Source organism: Pavona decussata, unplaced genomic scaffold (genome assembly GCF_977016875.1).
Source record: "Pavona decussata unplaced genomic scaffold, jaPavDecu1.1 SCAFFOLD_11, whole genome shotgun sequence".
Classification (NCBI taxonomy): domain Eukaryota; kingdom Metazoa; phylum Cnidaria; class Anthozoa; order Scleractinia; family Agariciidae; genus Pavona; species Pavona decussata.
This window is the reverse complement of record NW_028145434.1, coordinates 894,404-917,029: the sequence shown is the minus strand read 5'-3', so window position 1 is coordinate 917,029 and position 22,626 is coordinate 894,404. Positions and strand designations below refer to the sequence as shown.

Genomic DNA, 22,626 nt, shown 5'->3' with positions numbered 1-22,626 from the left:
AAAAGCAAATAGACAACGGGCTAGTTTCTAAGGAAAGTGTTGTGCTGCGTCGTTAGGGGAGTGGAAACCACTATTGGTTTTATAGACAGAGCTGATAAGGTAATTTGGCCATGGTAAACATATTCGAGAGCTCTCAAATCTCTTTGCGGTGGCCAAATTACTTTTCCAACTCAATTGGTAAAAGCAAATATTCAAATTTTAAAGCACAATAGCTTCCAACTTTATAAAAGAATTCCAAATAGAACGATTGTGGGAGGATAGCGCATACATGGGGAACCACTCCATCATTCATCTTTCCTCAGTGATTTCATCACCATGCTTTTTATACCAGAGCAGTTAAAGTCAGTTCCACTCATAAAATTCACTGTCTTCGAACAGCGATATCCGCAAGATGAAGGAGGAAATATTTCTTGTAACCCCTTCGGTGAAAGTAAATATTAATATGTAGGCTCGCTAAGGCCACCACCTGAACTGATACTCAAGTGCTTAGTTCCCAAGACAATTTTTCCTTGACAATATTTGGACAAAATAAGCGTTCTCTGAAATGGCCCACATAACCTCATATAACTGTTTTTTTTGTAGATGGAGGTGACTTCTTAGTGACGTGTGAGGGAGGTCGCAAATTGTGCTACTTTATTCCACTTCACCCAAATAACCCAACCCATCCAATGGCATTGTCAATTACCGTGGCTTACACTCCCATGGGGATATCTTACGATCCAATTGAAAAACGAATCTACTGGACCACTTCTTCTGGGCACATCCTTCAATCTTCCTTAAACGACAGCTTCCCCCATGTTGTAAAAAGGGGGCTTGGCAGACCAATGGGTATTGAAATAGATATCACGGGAAGGAACATCTACTTTGCTGATGAAAGCGACAACAGCATCAGAGTTATAACAACTGACGGCTCCCATCAAGCCATCCTTGTTACCGTCGACTCGCCTCAAGGAATTACCTTGGACAGCTCGTCAGGGTAAGAACTACTCTCTCAATTAGCTGGATGTTCGGAATATGATAGTGTTAAGTGGTCTATGCGAATCGCAGAAAACCTAATCGTAAACCCAAAACTTAACATTGTCTCATTTTAAAGAAAATCTGTGTATTCTAGACCGGTGAAGGATGAAATTATTCACGAATAGAATCAGAACTCTGAAAATCCACATTTTGTCTTAGCAACGGACCACCCAACGAGAATATTTAAGTAAGAAATTTTCAAGCATCATTATCTGTTCCTGAGACATTTTTCGGGCCTTTAAAAAGTAAATTTGTATACTCTAACACAATTTGATCTGTTCGAATTATTTAGATAAATTTTTCAGCCACAGAAAATTTAGGAACAGAACCCAATGTTGCCGACTTTTCGAACTGTTGCTGGGCTTGCAAAAATGCTAGCTGACCTTATTTCGCTCCCTTAACGACATTTTTCACCCATTCGAAAATTAAAGGAATTAATTCCCCGATGTTACGATACAATTAGGCGATGATAAACCCAATAAAGTTTTTCTGCAGACCAATCCGGATTTCTGAGGTTATTTAGGCTTCCGAGCAGATATTCACCGAAATGAATCGTCGGCCAAGGGGGCCCGTGTTAGCAAGTATAAGAATCTTGTTTAGCCGGTGACTTAACTACAATTAGGCTTGGAGAACAGAAGATGACTCGAGGCACAACTGCTACTTACCCCTCGAAAAGACGTCATCGCCACGAGAAGTCGACTGCTTCCTTCAGTTAATGTTACTAAAGAATCTTTGCCTCTCTTGCAGGTACATGTATTTTTCCTCAGTTAGCAACACACTGCAAATATTAAGGGCAGACATGGATGGTAGTAACAAAACTGTACTCGCACAATTGTCAAAAACTGCACCGACTATCGTCGACGTGGTCCTGGATAAACCTGGCAACCGTCTGTTCTTTTCTGATCAATACAACGATCTGATACGTTACATTGACCTGAACAGTCTACAGGTGCACACTCTGCTCTCTGGCAACCTTCGTCATCCAATAGGATTAACAATGTTGAACAATACTCTTTACTGGACCACTGAGGGTACCGGACGGTTTTCAGGAGCTATCTTCAAAGCTGAAGCAGTTAATGGAAGTGCAGTGCAAATGATAGCCGATGGGTTCTGGAATGCATATGGGATATACGCACAGAATTCCCTCTTGCATCAAACACCGGGTAACTCATACAAATCTTTGAACTTTAAAATGATTGATTGATGGTGGATGGCTCGACTTTCTTCGTTGGTTGGTTTATTGATTGATTGATTGATTGATTGATTGATTGATTGATTGATTGATTGATTGATCGATTGACTGATTGATTGATTGATTGATTGATTGATTGATTGATTGATTGACTGACTGACTGACTGATTGATTGATTGATTGATTGATTGATTGATTGATTGATTGATTGATTGATTGATTGATTGATTGATTGATTGATTGATTGATTGATTGATTGATTGATTGGTCGGTTGGTTGCTTGACTGGGTAGGTCGGTTGGTTGGCAGGTGGATCTTTGGATAATGCAGTTTTAAGAGTTTCGATTGGCTTAGATAAAGTAATAAATGCATCATACAATAATATTTCAAGAAAAAAGATATGTCGTGGGCTATCGTGAAGTAAAGTATATGTTCAGATGTCAACATTTAGAAAAGTACATCATAAATACCGTAAGACGAACACCAATGCTCTTAAACCAGCAAAAATAAGTTACAGGAGTTACCTATAATTAATTTGATGATTTAATAATTTTGCAGAACAATCAGCCTGTCAGAATAATGGTGGATGCTCTCAATTGTGTGTCTTAAGGCCAAATGGCCGAAGATGCCTATGCCAAGCTGGAATGAGTGCCCAAAATGGAATTACTTGTAAGTTTAAATTCTTCTTTTTTGAAATGACATTCCTTATAGGTATTTTTTATCAAAAAGGCATTTTGAACAGTTGGATAACGACGCACTGATGATGCAAACTCCATTTTCCCTTTTGTCTAACAAAAGGAGATCACATATCTCTCTATAATGAAATCAGCAATATCTCATCTTCAAAACATTATTTTCATTCTACCAGAGAGCTATTTTGAGGGTATACAGTTTCAGTTTCAGTTTATTTTTTGCCATAATTCTTGCACATCGCTACAAGATAAATGTATATTAAAAAATAAAAGATAAATGAATAACAAAAGAGAGAGAAACATATGGTGAGGATGCCCATACAGAAACCATTGGGGCTTATACGAGCTACAGGCTCCTCAAAAATATTATAACTTGGAAATCAGGATTTTAGGTGTACCTTATTTAGGTAGGTGATTATCAGAAGTATATTTTAGGGGAAATTAGTATTACTAGTTTTTTCATAAGAAAGAATATTATTAGAAGCACACCTTTACCTTCGACACCAGTGGAAAGAGGAAATTAAATGTGACTTACTATTTCTTCATTTCCAGGTGTTTTTGACGACGTCATATTTGTTGCCGATTCCTATTATGACGCAATCTACGCATCTCCTTTAACTCCGTCTGACACCTCGCTTGTTCGCCTGCCAATAAAAAATCTGACATATCCAGTCGGCTTGGATTTCAATCCATTAGACAATCGCATTTACTGGACTGACTACTATCAAGGTGCTGTTATGCGGTCCTCTGTTTATGACGAGAACAAAGAAATCATCCGTTCAGGTGCTGGTCGACCTTTTGGCCTGGCTTTAGATCTTGTGGCAGGAAACGTTTATTGGATAAACAGGCTAAATCTGACGATAGAGGTTTCAAAGCTTAATGGAGCAAACTGGAAGGTGCTAGTGACAAATTTGTCTTCAGAGCCATACGACATTACCTTGGATACAACAAGAGGGTAAGACCTGACTGATTTTGCAACAAAAAAATATAAAGGCATTCAAGGAAAGAGAATTGACTCATTTGAAAAAGTGACACGTGACCCATTTTCGCGAATACGCTTCTTCAGCAGTCATGGCAAATGGCAAAAAAATTCACTTATTTAAATTTCGGGGTTACAAGGAAAGAAATGCAGCCACTGACCAGTCGATGGATAGCAGAAATATTTTTCCCATTTGACGGGAAAATAACCTTAGTTTATTAGGCATAAGATGAAGAAATTGGATTCGATTCTATTCGTTTAAGCGTGTAATCCACATCTTTTCCTGCTACACTGGCTGACAGTCAACAACAGCTCATACCGACGAGGCGTGTAACGTCGCAACCCGCGATTTTAACGGTCAAACCAGGGCAGCTTATGTATTACAGTCCGCCAATTATTTGGGCTGAAGGTTCATGAACATTTTAATTTATTTTATTTATTTATTTAAACATTTAATTTAGCAGGGCTAAAATTTAAAAAATAGACATGTATCTAAAGTGAAAAGAATTAAAATGTGTACATGAGAAACGGCAGTTTCTCCCTTTTAGTTAGGTGGTAGAGTTGGTCAAAATAATAATAACAACAACAAATCCAGACAGGGTGAGGATGCTGTTTCTTTCCGCGCATGCAACGTGTGTTTTTTTTTTTTTTTTTTTTGCTTGATAGAGACAGGATTTATATCTTTGCCAGTGTCGGTTAAGCCTCGCTCGTGACATTTGACCTTCAAACATTTTTTTCCCTCACGTTATCGTATCTGCATCGAGCCAATCAGAATGGAAAACGTTATCAGTAGTCATATAAATTCATTCATTTACATTTAATTGATCTTAGAGATCTCTTCAATTCATGATTGATTTAAAATAAGGTCGTTTTACGAGTTTAATCCTTTTGCCTTCTAGGTATATGTATTGGTCAGACCATGGGATTATTGAAGGTGCTCAAATGGACGGAGAAAACCGAACCGCAGTTGCCTCGTTGGTACATTATTGGTGGGGCTACGAGTACGATGCTCGAGGCCTTGCCTTGGATATTGAAAAGAATAGAATTTACTTTGTTAGCTACTATTTAGAAACCCTTTGTTATGTCGATCTCGAATCATCTGCACGTGGCGTTGTTCAGCGGTTGTTTTACAGTAGTACGTATTTGTACGCGCCACGTGGAGTAGAAGTTGACGACCAGTTTGTATATTGGAATGATTTTTGGACGGAAAAGGTATATCGGATCAATAAGACTGCATTTGATAACCGTTTGGAGGTTATTGCAACGGGACTGTACAGCCCCAGAGGAATGGCAGTTAAAAAAGGGATTCCTCAAACAGACAGTGAGTATCAATACCATAAGTTCACTTATAACAACGTAATATTTCCTTTGTCTGTAAGTATCCCATTGCGTAGCCGTGAGATGGCTGTAGACTGTTCTGTCGATTAAGCACATTTATTGGGCCGACAAGTATGATTCCTGGGGTATTCCCTTGACAAACTGAATCGAATTTACTTTGTTGTCGTCTACAGTCTGCTGTCTATTGATCTCGTGAGTAGCTTTTTCCAAGAGTTGTTTCACAGTTGGTAGTACTTGCAGAGTCCACCTATATATTTGCCCTTGAAGACTGGTTTGCGAATTAGAATGAATTTTGGACGGAGGATGTATATCGGGTAAATAAGACGGCATTTGACGGCCATATGAAGTTATAGCTATGGGGATATCTAGCCCCACTGAGGAATGGTTGTTAAGGATGGTGCCTTTTAAGAGACAGGTATTTGGGGACGGCAGCGTGTATTACGACTTTTTTACCTCACTTAAAAGCAAGCTTACTTTACACTGAAGCAATTACTTAATTACTTATCCAAATACCACCTACCATAAGCCCGGCCGGAATGCCCCTTCCCCCTCTCACTGAAGCGGTCGGGGAGTGGTAAAAGGCGGCTGTGTTCCTAGTAAGTCAACACCAACATTTATCTAGCAAACTAGTCAAATATTAAATGCTATGAAATATCTTCGTTCCTTAGCTAATCATCCATGCAGTAGGAATAATGGGTACTGTACTCATCTTTGTCTAATAACGCCCAGTGGATATCAGTGCGCATGCCCGGATGAGGACGACGGTCGATCCTGTTCAACAACACCTGCACCACCACCCACAACTCCCAGAAAAACCACTGAGCCAACGACAACTCCACCACCGACGCCTTTCGACTACTGCCAGCTTCAGCCTTGTGAGAATGGAGCCAAGTGTCAATTCCAAATGACTGACAACGACTACACCTGCCACTGTGTGGGATATTATAGAGGGAAAAACTGCTCAGAAGAATTAGGTGAGTTATGTTTACGCTCATTTAACAATTCTTGCATACGATCTTGTATGTACGCGATCTTGCATACTATGTTGTATGTACGCGATCTTCCATACGATCTTGTGTGAACACGACCTTGTACGGACACGATCTTGTTTGTGCACAACCTTGCATACGATCTTGTAAACGATCTTGTATATGATTGGTATGTACACGATCTTGTATACGATCTAATATATACACGATCTTGTATGTGATTGGTATATGTACACGATCTTGTATACGATCTAATAGATCTTGTATATGATTGGTATATGTACACGATCTTGTATACGATCTAATAGATCTTGTATATGATTGGTATATGTACACGATCTTGTATACGATCTAATATATACACGATCTTGTATACGTTGGGATGTACGGGATCTTGTATATGATCTAATATGTATACGATCTTGTATATGATCTCTGATATTATCTAACAAGGATACGATCTAGACGACCTTAAGGACTAATGGGTGTAGGATCATTAAAGGAGCACGTTGTTGACAACGTGCTTGATACACCGTACTCCATGGGATCTTATAGCTGTTAAGAACGTGAAGGATGTACTGGTTCTTGTTAAGGATCCTCCAGATGGCAGCATTGATCTCTGAGTTGGCTAAAATCCAACAAGTACGAGTGGAATAATTGTTTTATTAAAAACATCGGAGTAATATTGCTAAATCTTGCTGATTTCACTTTGCAAAAAAAAAAAAACAGAAAAAAAAATAAACGGTCGCTATTTTTAGAGCATATTATAATAATTCATATCACACTAATGCTCCGTTCCGTTATCATCTAACAGCTCCGACAGCATAGCACTGAGATTTCGGCTTCCGACTTGCCTTCAATTTTAACACTGAACTTAAGCCGATGCAGTCCTCACGGTGGGACGAGAATTGCACGCTAGAACTGAACTTAATTCCAAAGGTTAACCTTCTTATACACCCACCTTGAGCAGTTGGGAGAAGAAATCCCGAAAACAAAATCAAGGCTTGAACTTGAAACGATCACGTGACATCTGCAATACCGGTGTAATGCTTTACCAACCAAGCTATCACGCCAACTGGGAGCTCGTAATATTATTAATACAGGGAAACAAGGGGATGAGAGTGATCTATACTCCTTGGGGTTATGTTGGACAGCTAATGGAATGACAGCCGTCTGTTCAGCACTGTTTTTTTTTTTTTTTTTTTCTGTATTATAACTTCATTTGCATCTTACTTTCCCTGTCTGCTGTTAACTGCGTCACTGTCAAGGTATTAAACAAAATGTCTCAATTTTTGTCTATTTTTTTCATGTATCAAGAAACGGAAGAAGTAGTTCAGGTGGTCATCGCTGTGCCAATAGAAGAGGTCAGTTTACTAGCCTTTACATGTTTACTGTTCATCCTTATAACAGTTTGCACAACAAACCAGTACTCAAGAGACTCCTTTTAACTAATACCCCCACCCTTTCAAGCAAGGTACAAGGCAAGGCATAAGACTAAAACGAAAGCATACGGAAAAAAGAAACAGCCATTATCAAAGCAACCTACCAGTGACTCGGACCCTTTACCTGACAGGATTTGTACTGCTATTTGTTTTACGAGCTCGAGTTCACAACTAACCCTCATTAAATTTAATTACTGTTTGAAATTATGGATCAGCGAGTTAACTCTACACTGTGTATTTAGAGTGCTAACATACACCATTATCTGTGTCGTTAGCTGTTAAAGGTACAACGCTCATTGTACCCTTCACAACTGAACACATTGCCGCAATTACCACCATTTTCACCCACAACTTGCTCTCGTCTGGCCTCGTAACTCCGTCGATACATAAAGCAGTGATATCGGTTGGTCAAATCCGGAGGTCGTGGGTTTGATTCCCGTCGAGGCTTCGAAGATTGTTTTCTTTTCCTCGTGTGGTCTCCAATTTCTTTACTAGGCTAACGCTCAGTAGGAAATTGACGGATTGGTTTTAGCAATCTAACATACCTTGAAGAGTTAATTCTCTGATCCATCATCCATCAGTTCTAGTGGCACAACATTTATGAGGACTCGGTTTTAGCTTGGGCACAAAAAAAATACGACTTAAGAAAAAGTGCATTCATGAAAAGAACATCCAACAAGTTCAAATATTGCACTTCTGGGTACTTTTTTAGCGATATAAACTACATTCGAGAATATCAGCCTCCTTTCAACCTTTTTGTACGTTACGCCTTAACATGCATGTTTTGTCATTTGCGTTTAGTTCAACTTGACAGCCTTTATCCAAGCTATTGTGGACGCTCTTAATGACCTTTGTAGGGAAACACCAGAGCAATGTCCAATTTCAGTGGAAAGGTGAGAATATCACGTACTGACGCTCTATTTGATCAACTTCAGTACAATTTCTTTAAGCTACTCTATCAGTAAGCAGCGTGGTAGCCAATACAGGCAAACACTAATGACCCTTAAATTACAATCTGACTCGGTGTATACGTCACGGTAAAAACCAGTGATAAACTGTGTTTGCAAGGACCACCGTGACAAAATAAAAGTACCGGATCCTGTAGTGAAGGATCTAATCAGCAAAAAAAATGTAAAGCAAATAATCTAAAAAAAGAGCAAGGCTGATTTCACGGTCAGGGAAGTATATTTTCCAATATTTCGAAAGGCACGGCCTTTCTTCTTCAGGGTATGTTTGTGACTGACCCTGTGGCAAGATACGTTACAATTTAAACAGTTATAATAGATACCTGAAAAAAGGCTAAAGTTACATAAACAAAAATACGTCACGGTTCATCTTTAGCTGTCTGGCTCGCGCTTAACCCTTTGGATACTAACAACGCATATTTGCGTTGAAAACACCGTTCTTATTTTTATTTTTCTTCTTGTTTAAACTTAAGCAGCAACGCCATGATAATGTGTGAATGACACCAACTGGTATATTTTCCCATCATCAGAGCCAACAAACCCCAAAAGGCATGTGATGTGGCAACGCGTGATTCGGGGGGCGGGGAGGTTCAAAGTACGAAACTTGATAGGGCATGGGTTTTGTTGCATTTTATTTGAGCTGGCTCTGTTGCTGATTTCATATAGAACTGTTACACCGTGCTGACGAGTTCCAATAAGAACGAAACAGCTGTCCACGGTTGCATCCCTGTTTTGTCGGTTTCTGTCGAGTTGTTGTCTTGCAAAGTCAACTCTTTCACGTAGTATCAGCCTTGCAGTTTGTGTTACAGTTTATTTTTGGCTGATTAGGTCTCTTTTAGATCCTACGTCAACTAGCAGCATTATCGTTCGCGGTCCTTTGCAGTTTTCAGGTCTAACCCCAAAATGCTAATTTTTTCGGCCAAAGAACAACACCAAAAATTACACTTATTTATCGTCAATTTTTAATCCAAACATTAGTTCAAAATTAAAAAGTCTACATTTACAGCAAATCTTAAGGTCAGGCCTTGGTATCTGACTGGAAGTTTTCCTCTCAACGTTTTCTGCGGACTATGCTTCAGCCATTTTATTAGACCCAGTCCTCAAGTTGCCTCGTTCATGCCCAAAACGAATTCTGGGTAATTCAGCTTTCCAAGGGCCGAGCCACCCAGTACTACGAGCAAAACATCGAATCCATTGAATTTTATACTACTCCAAACTCGCCCAAATTGCCTTGGTAGGTCCACTCGTGGGCCTCCATGTTTGCTACACAGCACGTTTGGCGGCTTAGTCAGCATGAAACTACCTCTCCCCTCTGTTTTCTTTCAGAGGCTTGTCTCTACCCACATTCCGGCTTAATGATGCCAGTCTGAGGGCTTCTGCAGAAAACAAAATGGCTCAAAAAAAAAAAAAATAAATAAATAAATAAATAAAAACTTGAAGCGATACAATCACCGGATTCGAGATTGTGCACTCGCTCGAACAAACAACAACCGTCATCTGCGTCACGTGACGATTTAGCCTGAGCCCACAGTTTGTTAAGAACGCAGATATTTTTTTTATGTCATCTCCGTATATGGAGAAATTAAGTGGCTCAGACTATTTATCGCCCAAAATTTAATGAACAAAATAGTACGCACCCGGGACACAAAGGTTAAGCGAGCGACATCGCAAGTTCAAAAGAAAATCACCTGGCTAGGTATCCCTCATCTGATGTATGGAAAACACGCTAACAAATTTAAGTTGGCGAATATAAAATGATATTCCTTGAAATATGGTGGCCTGCAGTTGCGTCGATGTGAATTAATTTCATCCTAAATGTCAACAATATTTGTAAATATTCTACTCTATACGCTTAACCCTTTGCATACCAACAAAGCATATATGCGTCGCGGAAAACACCGTTCTTGCTTCTATGAATTGCTTCTTGTTTAACTCATGTTACAACGTCATAACAATGTGTGAATGGCACCAGCTGATGTATATTGCCATCATCACACCCAGCAAGCCGACTACACCTCCCGATTTTCGCTGCATATGACCGTTCGTTTGGCAACAAAGCCCAAAATGCCAATTTTTCGGCCAAATAACAACACCAAAAATTACACTTATTTACCGTCAATTTTTAATCCAAATAATTTTTTCAAAAATGAAAAGTCTACATTTACAGCAAACGTCAAAGTCAGACCTTGGTATCTGACTGGAAGTTTTCCTCTCAACGCTTTCCACGGGCTATACTTCAGCCATTTAATTAATCAGACCCAGTCTTGCGTATCTCACGTTGCCTCGTTCACGCCCGAAAAGAATTCTGGGTAATTCAAACATAGCGCGAGCGTAGAACTCCTGCCCTTTCCATTTCATAATTTTTGAGTCACCCAGTACTACCAGAAAAATTTCGAATCCATTGAATATTTTACTTCTCCAAACCGGCCCAAATTGCCTTGGTAGGTCCTGGAATCCACCCACAAAACGGCCAGAGAGACAACTTCACTTGTGGGCGTCCATGTCTGACACACAGCATGTTTGGCGACTCAGTCAGCATGAAAACACCTCTCGCCTCTGTTTTTTTTTTTTTTTCAGAGGCTTGCCTCTACCCACATTCCAGCTTAATTATGCCAGAATGGGGGCTTCTGCAGAGGAAAATGGCTCGAAAAACACTTATAAAGCGATGATTTTACCGGATTTGTGCTTGTGCACTCGCTCGAAACAAACAACAACCGTCACTTGCCTCACGTGACAATTTAGCCTGAGCCCACATTTTCTAAAGACCGCAGATATATTTATTTCATCTCCATTTATTGAGAAATTAAGTGGTTTAGACTATTTATTGCCAAAAAGTCATTGAAAAAATAGCACACACCTGGTATTTAAAGGGTTAAGGTTTACGTATTTACCTCCATTAAGTAGAGTAGAACATTTTGCCTTTAGTTCGATCGTCACCAGAATCCCGGAACGCAGAATTTAATTTTTCCACTTCACTTTTTCAGTACTGGATCACTCACCAAACGAGCAGTAAATGAAGATCTCTTTACACCTGAAGACATTTACGTACCATCGAATCCAAGAGAAGTGGATGGAGGAATCGTAGTTGAGTATGCTGTGGTTAAAGCTACACCGGAGGGGACACCTATTACGGTACCAAGTACAGTCTTGGCTAAAGTAACTGAGGAGAAGGCAAAAGAAATTGGACAAAAGATTGGTGCAAAAGTCGTGGGGGCAAAACCGAAGCCAGCACCAGTCCCACCCACCAAAGCAGCTCAAACAGGTGGAACAAATGGAGGCATGATTGCTGGAGTAGTCGTTGCCTTGGGACTTACCATTGTCATTGCAGCTGTAGCTGTATGGTATTTCAGGTAAGATATTTTAGTTTTTTTTTTATAGCAATTCAGTAGGTATTATAAACCATCCATCTACTTGCATGCTTTTAAGTATGTTAATCTTAGCAGCTTGTACCGTAGACTTTGGAAAGCCCAAGGTACGTCGTTCGATCTAGCAGTAAAATGAAAATAGTCCAAATATAGTTTATTCTGGGGGCATTTTGCACGGCGTCCGTAGGGAAACCTTCCCTGGAATGGAATAGCATCCTAGGCTATCCCATCCGAAAACTGGTGATAGATGCCTGGCTAATGATCTAAAAGATTAGAGCAGATTTAACCTCTACTTTGTTACGTTTACCTACAGGGTAAAGAGGTTGCGCTCTACTAATATCCCGTATGTAAAGGAGGGAGACGAGGAGGCAGGAAGCCAGAAGAGAAGTCAGGTTTCTGCGTTTGAAAATCCCGGATATGACAGTGCTGGTGCGCTCAGTGACGTCTACGATGATGTGGTTCCTGTAAGATTTGCACCTTTTGAAGAAGTTGCAGAGGCCGGTGCAGTTAGTAATCCCGTGTATGCCGAGATAGGTATGAAAGAGATTTCATCTTCTCAGAGCGTCAACGCAGAAAGCGGCAGTGGTGGACCCGATGTCCCAAAAGCAATGTCCAGTTGGAAAACCTTCCAAGACGAAGTTGCAAGTGAACTCCCCAAGAAGGAACCACTGGCGAAGGAGAAGGAGATAGAGGAGGAGGCCGAGTACATGACAAATCCCCTTAAGAAGGAGGCCGAGGCACAGGAGGAACCTCGTTACGCGTCGACGATGTCAACTAAAACCAAGGAAGTAGATAGCGAGCAAGTGAAGATTGAAAACCTGTATGTGACGATCATTGGTGATGAGCAGGATACCGGACAAACGGTTATTGTTTCAGGCGAAAAGGAAAATCCAAATGCAGAATCTGAATCTTAGTGCAATTGAAGCGCTTAACCGAAATACAACAGCGATGTGGAAATCAAAGAAAGCCCCATGCACCTGCGTTGAAAAAGATAAACACTAGCTTTTTTTTAGATGAAACTAAAAAGACTTGGTGTGCAGAACGGTTAAGTTAAGGACTCTTTTTAAATTTATGATATCTAAAATTAATTTGACCTGGTTGTTTAAAGAGTCAGTGGAGTACCGGACCGGTTCGTTAAATTCATGTCCAATGGATAAAGTGATCTGCTGTAAAAACATATCCACTTTTTGAACCGCCAGGCCATGAAGAACAAGTCAAGTTAAGAGCATGGAACTAACGGCTTGAAAAAGTTCTTCATGTTTCCGAGTACATTATATTAAAAGCCGCTTGTTTCGTTCGGGGGACGTTTGTGGGAAATTGTGTTGGCTCGCACGCTGGTCATTTCAGGAGAACTTTCCCTCTTCTTCCCTCGCCGTCCTGTTACGTAAGCTGACTATTATCTACCTAATGATGCATAATCAAAACAGTAAAGTAACTGCAGCTGATGTTTTTGCTCCGATTAGCGTATGTCATTTTGGCAAAGGGAGAATTCGAACATCCTGACTGTTATTGACTTGATACATGTACTTAGTTAGCATGCTAGTTATGGCTATTACGTATTAGAAGAACTAAGCATTGAAGGATACCCATAAGGAACTTTAGGAAGATATACGCCAATCGTATGGTGTTTAGTTCAGTTTTTGTGAAGCATGTGAAACATGCGTTAAAGGAATGGTTTATAGAACACACGATAAACTACATCTTAACGATAACTCTCAAATAAGTGTCCAATTATGTTCTTCTCCGTGAAAAAATTTTGTCTTGACCAATTCATTGGAGATAACAAATTGTTCAATTGGATACTGTCTGAAGAGTAGTCCGAACTTGTTGATTAACAACAACACAGCCACAATCGAATTACTAAATTTTCTGTTAGAAGTTCACTCATTTTGAGCTCCTTTGACACATTCAGTTATTACTTTTTAAGGCTGCTAACGCCTTTTGGTGGGAAGCAGACGAGACCGAAAAATCAAAGGAAGAAATTACAGACGTGAGATATCTTCCTGACTGAGAATAGCTCTGTTTCGTGCAAAGGCTCTTCTCAGTGAATGTTATACAATAGTCGATGTGCTATATTTTTATACATTTCTAGGTTGCAGTCGCTGCTTTCAAACGAATAAATTTATATTCGTTATCGTTTGAACACTGCACGTGCACAACTCAAATGAGCGTTTGGTTTTTTTAGTTGAAACTTGCACAAAAAACGGTTAAAGCGGAAAGTTGACTCAGTTGAAAGTGGATTTACTACTGGAGTACTCACTTACTAGGGATAAAAACAAAGTAAAAATTCAAACTTAAAACCTAGAAAGGTGGTTCCAACTGACTCTAAATATGGTTCTGAAAATTTAGTCTTCCGCAAAACAGAAACTCTAGAGTTATCTCCGGGGTAATTCACACCAGAGATATTTTTGTTCCAACGAATTAAAATTCATAGCTGCGAAGGGCACTTGTACACATGTAATTACAGTGATATGTTGTCTCTTGGTACTCGATAAGAGGAGGAGACGTAGGCTACAAAGAGGAAGACCCTCATTCTCCAACCAATCGGGATTTAAGCGTGTATTTGTATTAGTCTGAGAGCTGTCACGTATCAGTTATTCACAAGTGTGCTTGTTTTTCTATATAACCCATATCAGTGTACCTTATATTCCTGATTGAGTCAAAACTAAATTGGTCCAAAACTAGAAAAAAGAAATAGCCGTGGTAGTTTGATGACAATAAGTAATCCATAGTATGATGCTGGCTGCATTGTCTGAATTTCACTGAGAACGCAGTAGGTATCACGTGCATGTGGCAGCCGCACAGTCAATGTTGTCCAAACTCTTTAGCATTTTCATAAATGAAAATGATACAGTAAAATGTTGATCTTACTATTTTTTCAAGTAAAAAAAAATAGACCAGATTCAGCACAATGTCCTGAAAACAAAAATGCAATGGGTGAACACGTTGTAGCGTTCACTGTCGGGAAGGAGAATGTATTTTGCATGAGACGATTCCAAACGTTTAGAGAGTTCCAGGGTCGACTTTGACCCCATGGCCCAGTTGTTGAAAGCCCGATTAAAGTAATCCTGGGTTAACGTAAACTTTGATAAGAGTTTAATTACTAATCAATAAGGATGCTTCAAAACGATTTTTGCGTATTTGTCTTCACTTAGACTTTTTCTTTTACCATCAGCTTAAAATTAGTCCAAAAAACAATTTTGAGGAGCAAGATGAAAAACCTTGGTTATCTTTAATTCGGGGATTAGCTTTCGAACAACCGGGTCCATGTTTACAGTGAAGTTGTTATTGCGCTAAAAAAAATGTAACTTGTTAAATAAACTGGCGAAATCTGGTAAATGGTGTCTGAATGTCGATGCATAGATTCTTGCTACCTCGAGGCAAGCCTTTACTAAACCAGAAGAGAGTCCAGGCGTCCTTTGGATGCCCACGTATTGGGGAAAAAATTGAAAATTCACTTTATCCTTCAAAATGTATCCATGAAACGTGCCCCTTGGACGCCCAACTTTCATTTTCTAGCTAAAAGCCTGTCTCGGAGGCCTGCTATATTGAAGCAACATAACCACGTCACTCAGTTGTTCGCTATTGCGGGGTATTTACTACTGGCCATCTGGAGGACAACTTTTGTCCTTTGGACCGGCACACAATGTTAAATTATTTACCATTGCATATCTTGAACTCCAATATGATTCAGTATATCCCCTATTCTCCACATGACCCGCAGTCTTACAGTGCTTTGTTTAAAGGGCCAGTGAAATTCTTGAAATAACGTATTTTTTTGTACGGCCTGATTCCTGTCAAAAAGTTCCATAATTTCGCTGGCGCAATTGATAATGCATAATTGTTGATTCTAAGCAATGATTCCGAACGTAATAAATACACTGAAGACGAAAATCAATCGTTCCATTCGAAATAGAGCCGCACCACAACGACCGACATTACAGCCATCCTCAGCACAGCACACGCGACAATACTCTTCACCGTCCTTACTCCACTTCACGTATTCTTTGTCGCATTCATAAACGCAGTCTCGAATGAACCGTGGCTCACCAACATGTCTGCCGTCTTTGACCACCTGGCAGTAGTCGTATCCTTCTGCACAAACTGTCTTCTTCGTGCCATTAACTGAGTCCTCTGGACAGTTTCCATGACGAGAGTCACAGTGGTAGCATATCCTTCCTGAAAGTCAATGGAGATTTTTGTTGAATAACTCCTTTACTTATCAGAGTACTAAAGTTTAATGCAGAACACAACCGCAGACGAACGAAATAAAAGGAAAAAGGGACAAGAGAAAACTGCCAGTGAACGACAAAGAGAAGTGTGCGAACAAATCGCACCCATTTGAAATGTAGGACCAGGCGACAGAAATCGGTACAGACTGACAACAGAAAAGAACTTGCGAGAACAAAAACAACTTTATGAACAGACACTGACAGGAAAGAAGGGCAGAACCCAAAAAGTGCAAATGGACCTCTATCAGAACAAAAAGACAGAAAAGTACAAACGGACAACGCTCGGGACACTTACTGACCATACGCCTGACTTACCGTTGACTTGAGACGAGAAATGTAGCAGAATGAGGAGGACTATCAAGAAGGGTCTTCTTATTCGATTTTTCATGTCCTTGTATGACCCTGGTGGCTATATGCTATGGAAATTAGAAGTATGATTCACTCTATAAGAATATGATTCAAGTAAAATTCACTCTGTAAACTATAAGTTAGAATATCATCATCAGAGAAGGAGAAAGAATTGAATTAACCCTGTAATTATATCTCTTAGTGAATACCCGCTCTGCGATTGGTTCTTTTCGAAGGTCGTACTTTTCTGAACGGCGCCCTGACAGTTCATGGTTTACCAAGGTAGTTTCAGTCGAAGTAATCAAATCATGCACTTAGAAGCCAAAAGCCAAGTCACGGACTTGCTACTTAGCAATCTTCTTCTTTCCCAGCCGTGACTGATGCCAAGTACTACCATCCTAATACTTGTGTTCACACTTTTTTTCACGAGATTCAAAACTTTCAAATTCCGGCCAGAAACGACAGGCAGCCCAACCTTACGTCACTAGAGAGCGTGTAATAATTAATCACTAGTGGGCATGATTACCTTTGAGTGCAAGCAGCCATTGAGAATTTAAACGCATTATAAGACTTTGTATGGGAAATAAAATACTGTCGATTATGAAGTTTTAAAAAACGTTAAATTTAACTTTCATTCAATAAAACGAATAAAACTGCCAAGTTCGCGGCGTCACTAGAGAGCGTGTGATAATTAATAACTAGTGAGACGATGACCTTTGAGTGTAAGCGGTATTGGGTTACGGGCAGCCGTTGAGAATTTGAACGCATTATAAGAATTTGTATGAGAAATAAAATACCGACGATTTTTACGCATCTCGGACCGCTTCATTGTTACGAGCCACCAATGGCATAGCTGTGGGGATGGGGTAAGTGCTGTACATGAAATGACTGTACCCCATCGGGTGGAGTTAATTTGACCTCGGACCCAAGTTCCGTGACCATTTTCAAAATCATCATCTGTTGGAGAAACGACACTATCGTGGAATCGGAAGCAGAAAATGCTCATTTCCAGCCAAGTGAGTGGGGATTTTTGACGACGAAACATTCACCGAGGTTTGAGAATGATGGGGCTTTAGCTTTGCGTGAAAAAATCGCGGCTGGGATGGCCGGATTTTCGAGGCGCAAACCGCCTCTGAGCGGACTACGTGAGCTTGCGGTCGAAATCTGAGTGTGCTGCCTTGACTCCGTCTTATGAAGGGAATGACAGTGATTTCAAAGAATGCCCAAAACGCACATGAATACACCAGAGGTGAGTCAGTTTTATTCATTTTATTGAATGAAAGTTAAATTTAGCGGTTTTTTAAGCGTAAAAATCGTCGGTATTTTATTTCTCATACAAAGTCTTATAATGCGTTCAAATTCTCAACGGCTGCCCGTAACCCAATACCGCTTGCACTCAAAGGTCATCGTCTCACTAGTTATTAATTATCACACGCTCTCTAGTGACGCCGCGAACTTGGCAGTTTTATTCGTTTTATTGAATGAAAGTTAAATTTAACGTTTTTTAAACTTCATAATCGACAGTATTTTATTTCCCATACAAAGTCTTATAATGCGTTTAAATTCTCAATGGCTGCTTGCACTCAAAGGTAATCATGCCCACTAGTAATTAATTACACGCTCTCTAGTGACGCGAGCTTGGGCTGCCTGTGCAGAAACGCGAGAAGAGAGTTTGTTAACGAATAATTATCCCTCGAGTGCAGACAATCACATGCACCTGATTTTCCTGTGGCTCCCAATGTAATGTAAAAGGTAATGTGATGGATGGAAGATTTGGAGCTTTTGTTTGTACCTTATTACATGAAATTTACGCGACATATTTATTTCGCGATTTTACAGACATTTTCTATTTTGAATCACTTTAATTTCGCCTTTTCGAGTGAGACACAATTTATTTAAAGCCGCCGTTACACGTTGAAACTTTTAGCTGAAACTTGTGTGCAACGGCGCTGCGAAACAGGTTTCAGCAGGCGTTGCACCGTGTGACATGGTCGGTTTCGTGAAACTTTTTCGAACTTCCGTTGCGAGACAAGTTTCACGAAAAGTAGAACCGCTTTCTACTTCTGCAACGGCTCGCAACGGTCGCAGTGGTGAAAAAACAAGAGTTTCACCGTGTAACACCACTTCGTGAAACTGGTCTCGTTCGCCGTTGCACACAAGTTTCAGCTAAAAGTTTCAACGTGTAACGGCGGCTTAACTTGTCCTTGAATCAAATAAAACGACTTATCTAAAATAACGTCAAAATTAACAAAAGATGTGGCGGTGGGTCTATATGACAACAGTAACAACAAAGAAGTTCTCACGATGTCCACAAGAAGCTCATGCTTGTACGTGAACTATTGAGTCAACTGATCAACTGACCACAATAATTTTAATAATAATTTTATTAATTTCTATTGTGCAATTATCAATATAAATTTTCAATTGCGCATTACAATATGACCATAAAACAAAAATAAAAATATATATATATATATAAAAATACAAATGTAAATTCAAATTTAAATATATAAATACTATAAAAAGGCTTGTCTAAAAAGATAAGTATTGATTGCCGACTTGAATTTGTTAATTGAATTTAGGTCCCTGATCTCAGTAGGAATCTCGTTCCATAATTTGGGGGCGGCCACCAAAAAGGACCGGTCTCCGAGAGTCTTGCGGGACTTCAAAGCAGGATAGTTTAACGTCAAAGACTTCGTTGAATACATTAAACAAGTCTCACGACTCATATGCAGTGGAGACAGAAAGTAGTAGTGATGAGGAGGACCAAGACATTACCTTAGAATAGTTAAAATATGATTTTCTAAACGTTTCAGTGGTAATTATAACTCACTTATTGTTCGCGTCACTTTAATAGAATCGCGAAATTAACGTGTCGCGAAAATTTCATGTAATAATTATATGGTAGTTTATATTTTAAAGTCAGGCGGCTTGAAGTAATTCAAAACAGACTGGAAATGCCACATAAGCGCCTTATATTTGTCTCAAAATGAAGCAAATGTTTTGGAACGATATCAATTATATGCTTCAATAAGCAAGTAAAGACGAGTCCCTCGATAGTTGCCTTTTATGTAAAAATCGTCTCAATACAACTACTCTGGTTCTCTCATAACATTTTTACAGCACGAGTGTTACTGCCTGAAAACTGATAGCCTCGCTGGTTCAGTGGGAAGAGTGTGACATTTGTGGCTTTAGATAGGTAAACAGCGATAACGCCAAGCTAATCACCGAGGAAACAAGTTGCCGGTTAACTGACAAAAATAAAAATGTACTTTTTTAGAAACCGTTTGAAGCCGCTTACTTGAAGGCCGATGGGTAATTATATATACAATCGATACATTAAATATACAAAATATACAATGACCAATCGGAACAGACGGCGGCAAGTCGACCTCTTTATGTTGCAGTGAGTCCTGTATCAAATTTAAGTGTCTACCAAGCTACAGGACTGCTCCTTCTTGCGCCGTATTAATTATGGCTGTTCTGCCACTGAACACAATATAATTTAGATCGGTGTAACACGTGAACTATAGGTTAGACAGTTCTGTTAAAGATAGCGTGGCGAACTAGAGAAGTCAACAGTTCATAACGACCGAGGCACAACGTGTTTTGACAACTGTGCCTCCTGAATTCACCAGTGTGTCTGACGTTCATAACGTTCCTTCAAAACACGTTCTGCTCATAACTCACCTACCTTTGTTATGCTGGGAAGATTCACTGTTTAAGACACTTTCAAGTTGATAGCATCGACAAAGTTCCAACGAGACTTCTAGAACATCTATTCCCACGGCCACGCTCAGATGCTCCTCAGATGACTAAGAATGTAAACAAATTCATCTGCCAAGATAGTCAGCTTTGACAAATTCAACTCTGACAGCTGTATTGTTTAATAAGATTACCGGATGGGAGGCGCAACCACGCAGTAAATCATTGATAGTGTCCACGAATGCAGGAGCTACTTGGCTTTGCAGACAGATTAACGTGTTCTCTGGCACGTCCCTCGAATACCCGCAAGCTTTCGTTTTGTTTTTTCCTTTTTAAAGTTTACAAAGATTTTTTTACCTGGGATTTTTCGTCTGACAAACTGTTGTGTATCGATAATCATTGTTTTTTCACAGCTGATTAATTTTATAGGTGTTTATCTGAATATTGGTTTCACAGACACAACACGCAAGCAGTGGGCAGTTTATTATTGCGTATTTTTATTACTTCCGATTCATTCAAAGACATGGTTAGACAGTACATACTTGATGGAAGTATTCTTTGTTTCAGTGGTTTGCGCATGGACCGCTTCTGTCCTTTATTTCAGCACTCTCTTTCCCATACTCTACATACATTATGTTCCAACTATTAAGGCGGAGTGTCAATTGAATAACATATTATGTGTGCAGGCTTCCTTGATCTTCCTTGCGGCTTCTCCTTCAACTTTTTATGTTGCTATCGTCCCAGGTGATGAAGTATTTTCTGTAGTTCGCCAAGGCTTTCGCTACTCCCGAAATAGCTTAGTTAAGATGAGAATTTAAGGTTTCTGCAATCCGTTGCGTTTATTGTCCCATGACGCCGAGATGGGGATGGGGATGGAGATGGGGATGCAGGAACTTGACTTCTCCGCTCTGAAATAGTGCCTTGAATTCTTCCTCTACAAGCTCATCCAAACCGAATCCGATGACCAACTTCCTTTATCTTTCTCTTCAGTCCTTAGGACTATCTTGATTCCTTTTGCGATGTCGTAACAGGAATATATTTTCTATCGGCACTGGTTCCATGTTTTACTGATCCTTCTTGACCTGACTTAGCGTGGCAAATTCTAACCCTTTTAGGGATTAAAGTCCGAAAAAACCCTGTGCCATCACGCTGTCGTGGTGCATGTGATGAGGCTACGAGACCATGCCCTATGACTGGGACTGTGGGACTGAGAAATGATAGTCCCTAGTTGCGGTCGGCCTTGAATGTCACTGTTGATCCCCCGGTCTACTTCATTTAGACTTTGCTTTTGCCATCAGCGTACCGCGTTCCACCTTATTGCCACCATTGGCATAGCTTCAGAGTCGTCAAGAGAGAATCAAGTAGTAGGCGACTCTTCCATTCAGTTCCAATGCCACCTTTAGCACGTTATTGTCCTCAGATAGATAGCGTGTCCATATCTGTTTTTTTCAACATTCCAAAATAGGTTGTGGAATAGGCTTAGCAGTAGAATGATGACATGTGATGTCATCATTTCTCAAAATAATCACATTCTAAGTAATGTTGATTAAGGAAGCCCGAAACGGCATTTCGATGTTCCGGAATGTTTTACAGTCTTTGATTTTGACACTGGAAAGATAGCTGCTCTAAGCTCGGATTTTCTGTTGACCCATACTCTGGAACTCAGGACATTTGTTATGCGTTTTAGTCACTAAAAACAGGGCTTGCACTGTACTAGAGGCTTTGGATTATAAATCGTTTATTGCGATATGCCGCAGGTTATAATAATGACTTTATTAATGTGTTAGGCAAAAATCTAGCAGAGGGGATTCTCACTGCTAATAGGGGACACCTATTGTAATGTGCCGAAAACTTGGCACTTAAAAATTTTTGTCTACTCCGGGACAACTGAACTTACACGTTGCCCAAAGACGCATTGTATAAAAAAAGTCAAACACTCGGTGACCAGGTTTTCGTCTGCTACAAGGAACAACACTAACAATAATTCTAAGGGTTTTATCGTAGGGAAAGAGGAAACTTCGACTCACCCTTGAAATATAGGCAAAAAGGCACAGCAAGCAGGTTCAAAATAAGAAGCCAGTCTGTACACTTCACTCCATTACGTTTGTAGAGATTTCACGTGCTTAATCAATGGGTTAAATTGCGTATCAACGTTTTTTCTTGAATCAAACCATCACCTCACCAAAACCGTATTAGGAAAATGTTTACCTTCAGCCGATGGGCGTTTGCATGGCTATTTGTTCAACCGGTAAGGGATTTATACTGTAGGATAAAGGTCACTGTGCACTGTGTTACTCGCCCAGGTAAGATAACCCACGTGACCCAAACTTTGCTGATTACCATGTGCTCATGAGATTTTTGCT

At 39.9% G+C, this 22,626-nt stretch overlaps 2 protein-coding genes across 3 annotated transcripts in view; one reads left to right on the top strand and one right to left on the bottom strand.

Moving 5' to 3' along the window:
- LOC146488091 (uncharacterized) overlaps positions 1-15,317 on the top strand; it is a 70,181-nt gene extending 54,864 nt beyond the window's left edge. For both annotated transcript variants that reach the window (XM_085121114.1, XM_085121110.1), the window contains exons 41-50: positions 583-976; positions 1,765-2,180; positions 2,767-2,877; positions 3,453-3,855; positions 4,779-5,200; positions 5,886-6,191; positions 7,524-7,570; positions 8,450-8,541; positions 11,598-11,963; positions 12,292-15,317. In XM_085121114.1, the coding sequence (XP_084977240.1) occupies positions 583-976; positions 1,765-2,180; positions 2,767-2,877; positions 3,453-3,855; positions 4,779-5,200; positions 5,886-6,191; positions 7,524-7,570; positions 8,450-8,541; positions 11,598-11,963; positions 12,292-12,892 (3,158 nt within the window). In that variant the 3' untranslated portion in view covers positions 12,893-15,317. The remainder of the gene's footprint in view (positions 1-582; positions 977-1,764; positions 2,181-2,766; positions 2,878-3,452; positions 3,856-4,778; positions 5,201-5,885; positions 6,192-7,523; positions 7,571-8,449; positions 8,542-11,597; positions 11,964-12,291) is intronic.
- A 39-nt stretch (positions 15,318-15,356) lies between these two features.
- LOC146488090 (uncharacterized) lies at positions 15,357-20,587 on the bottom strand. Its single transcript, XM_085121223.1, has 3 exons — positions 20,253-20,587; positions 16,526-16,626; positions 15,357-16,157 (listed from the first exon to the last, which is right to left on the bottom strand). Exons 2-3 carry the CDS (start codon positions 16,596-16,598, stop codon positions 15,829-15,831), a joined length of 402 nt encoding a protein of 133 aa, XP_084977349.1. The 5' UTR covers positions 16,599-16,626; positions 20,253-20,587; the 3' UTR covers positions 15,357-15,828.
- Positions 20,588-22,626: the final 2,039 nt, after the last annotated feature.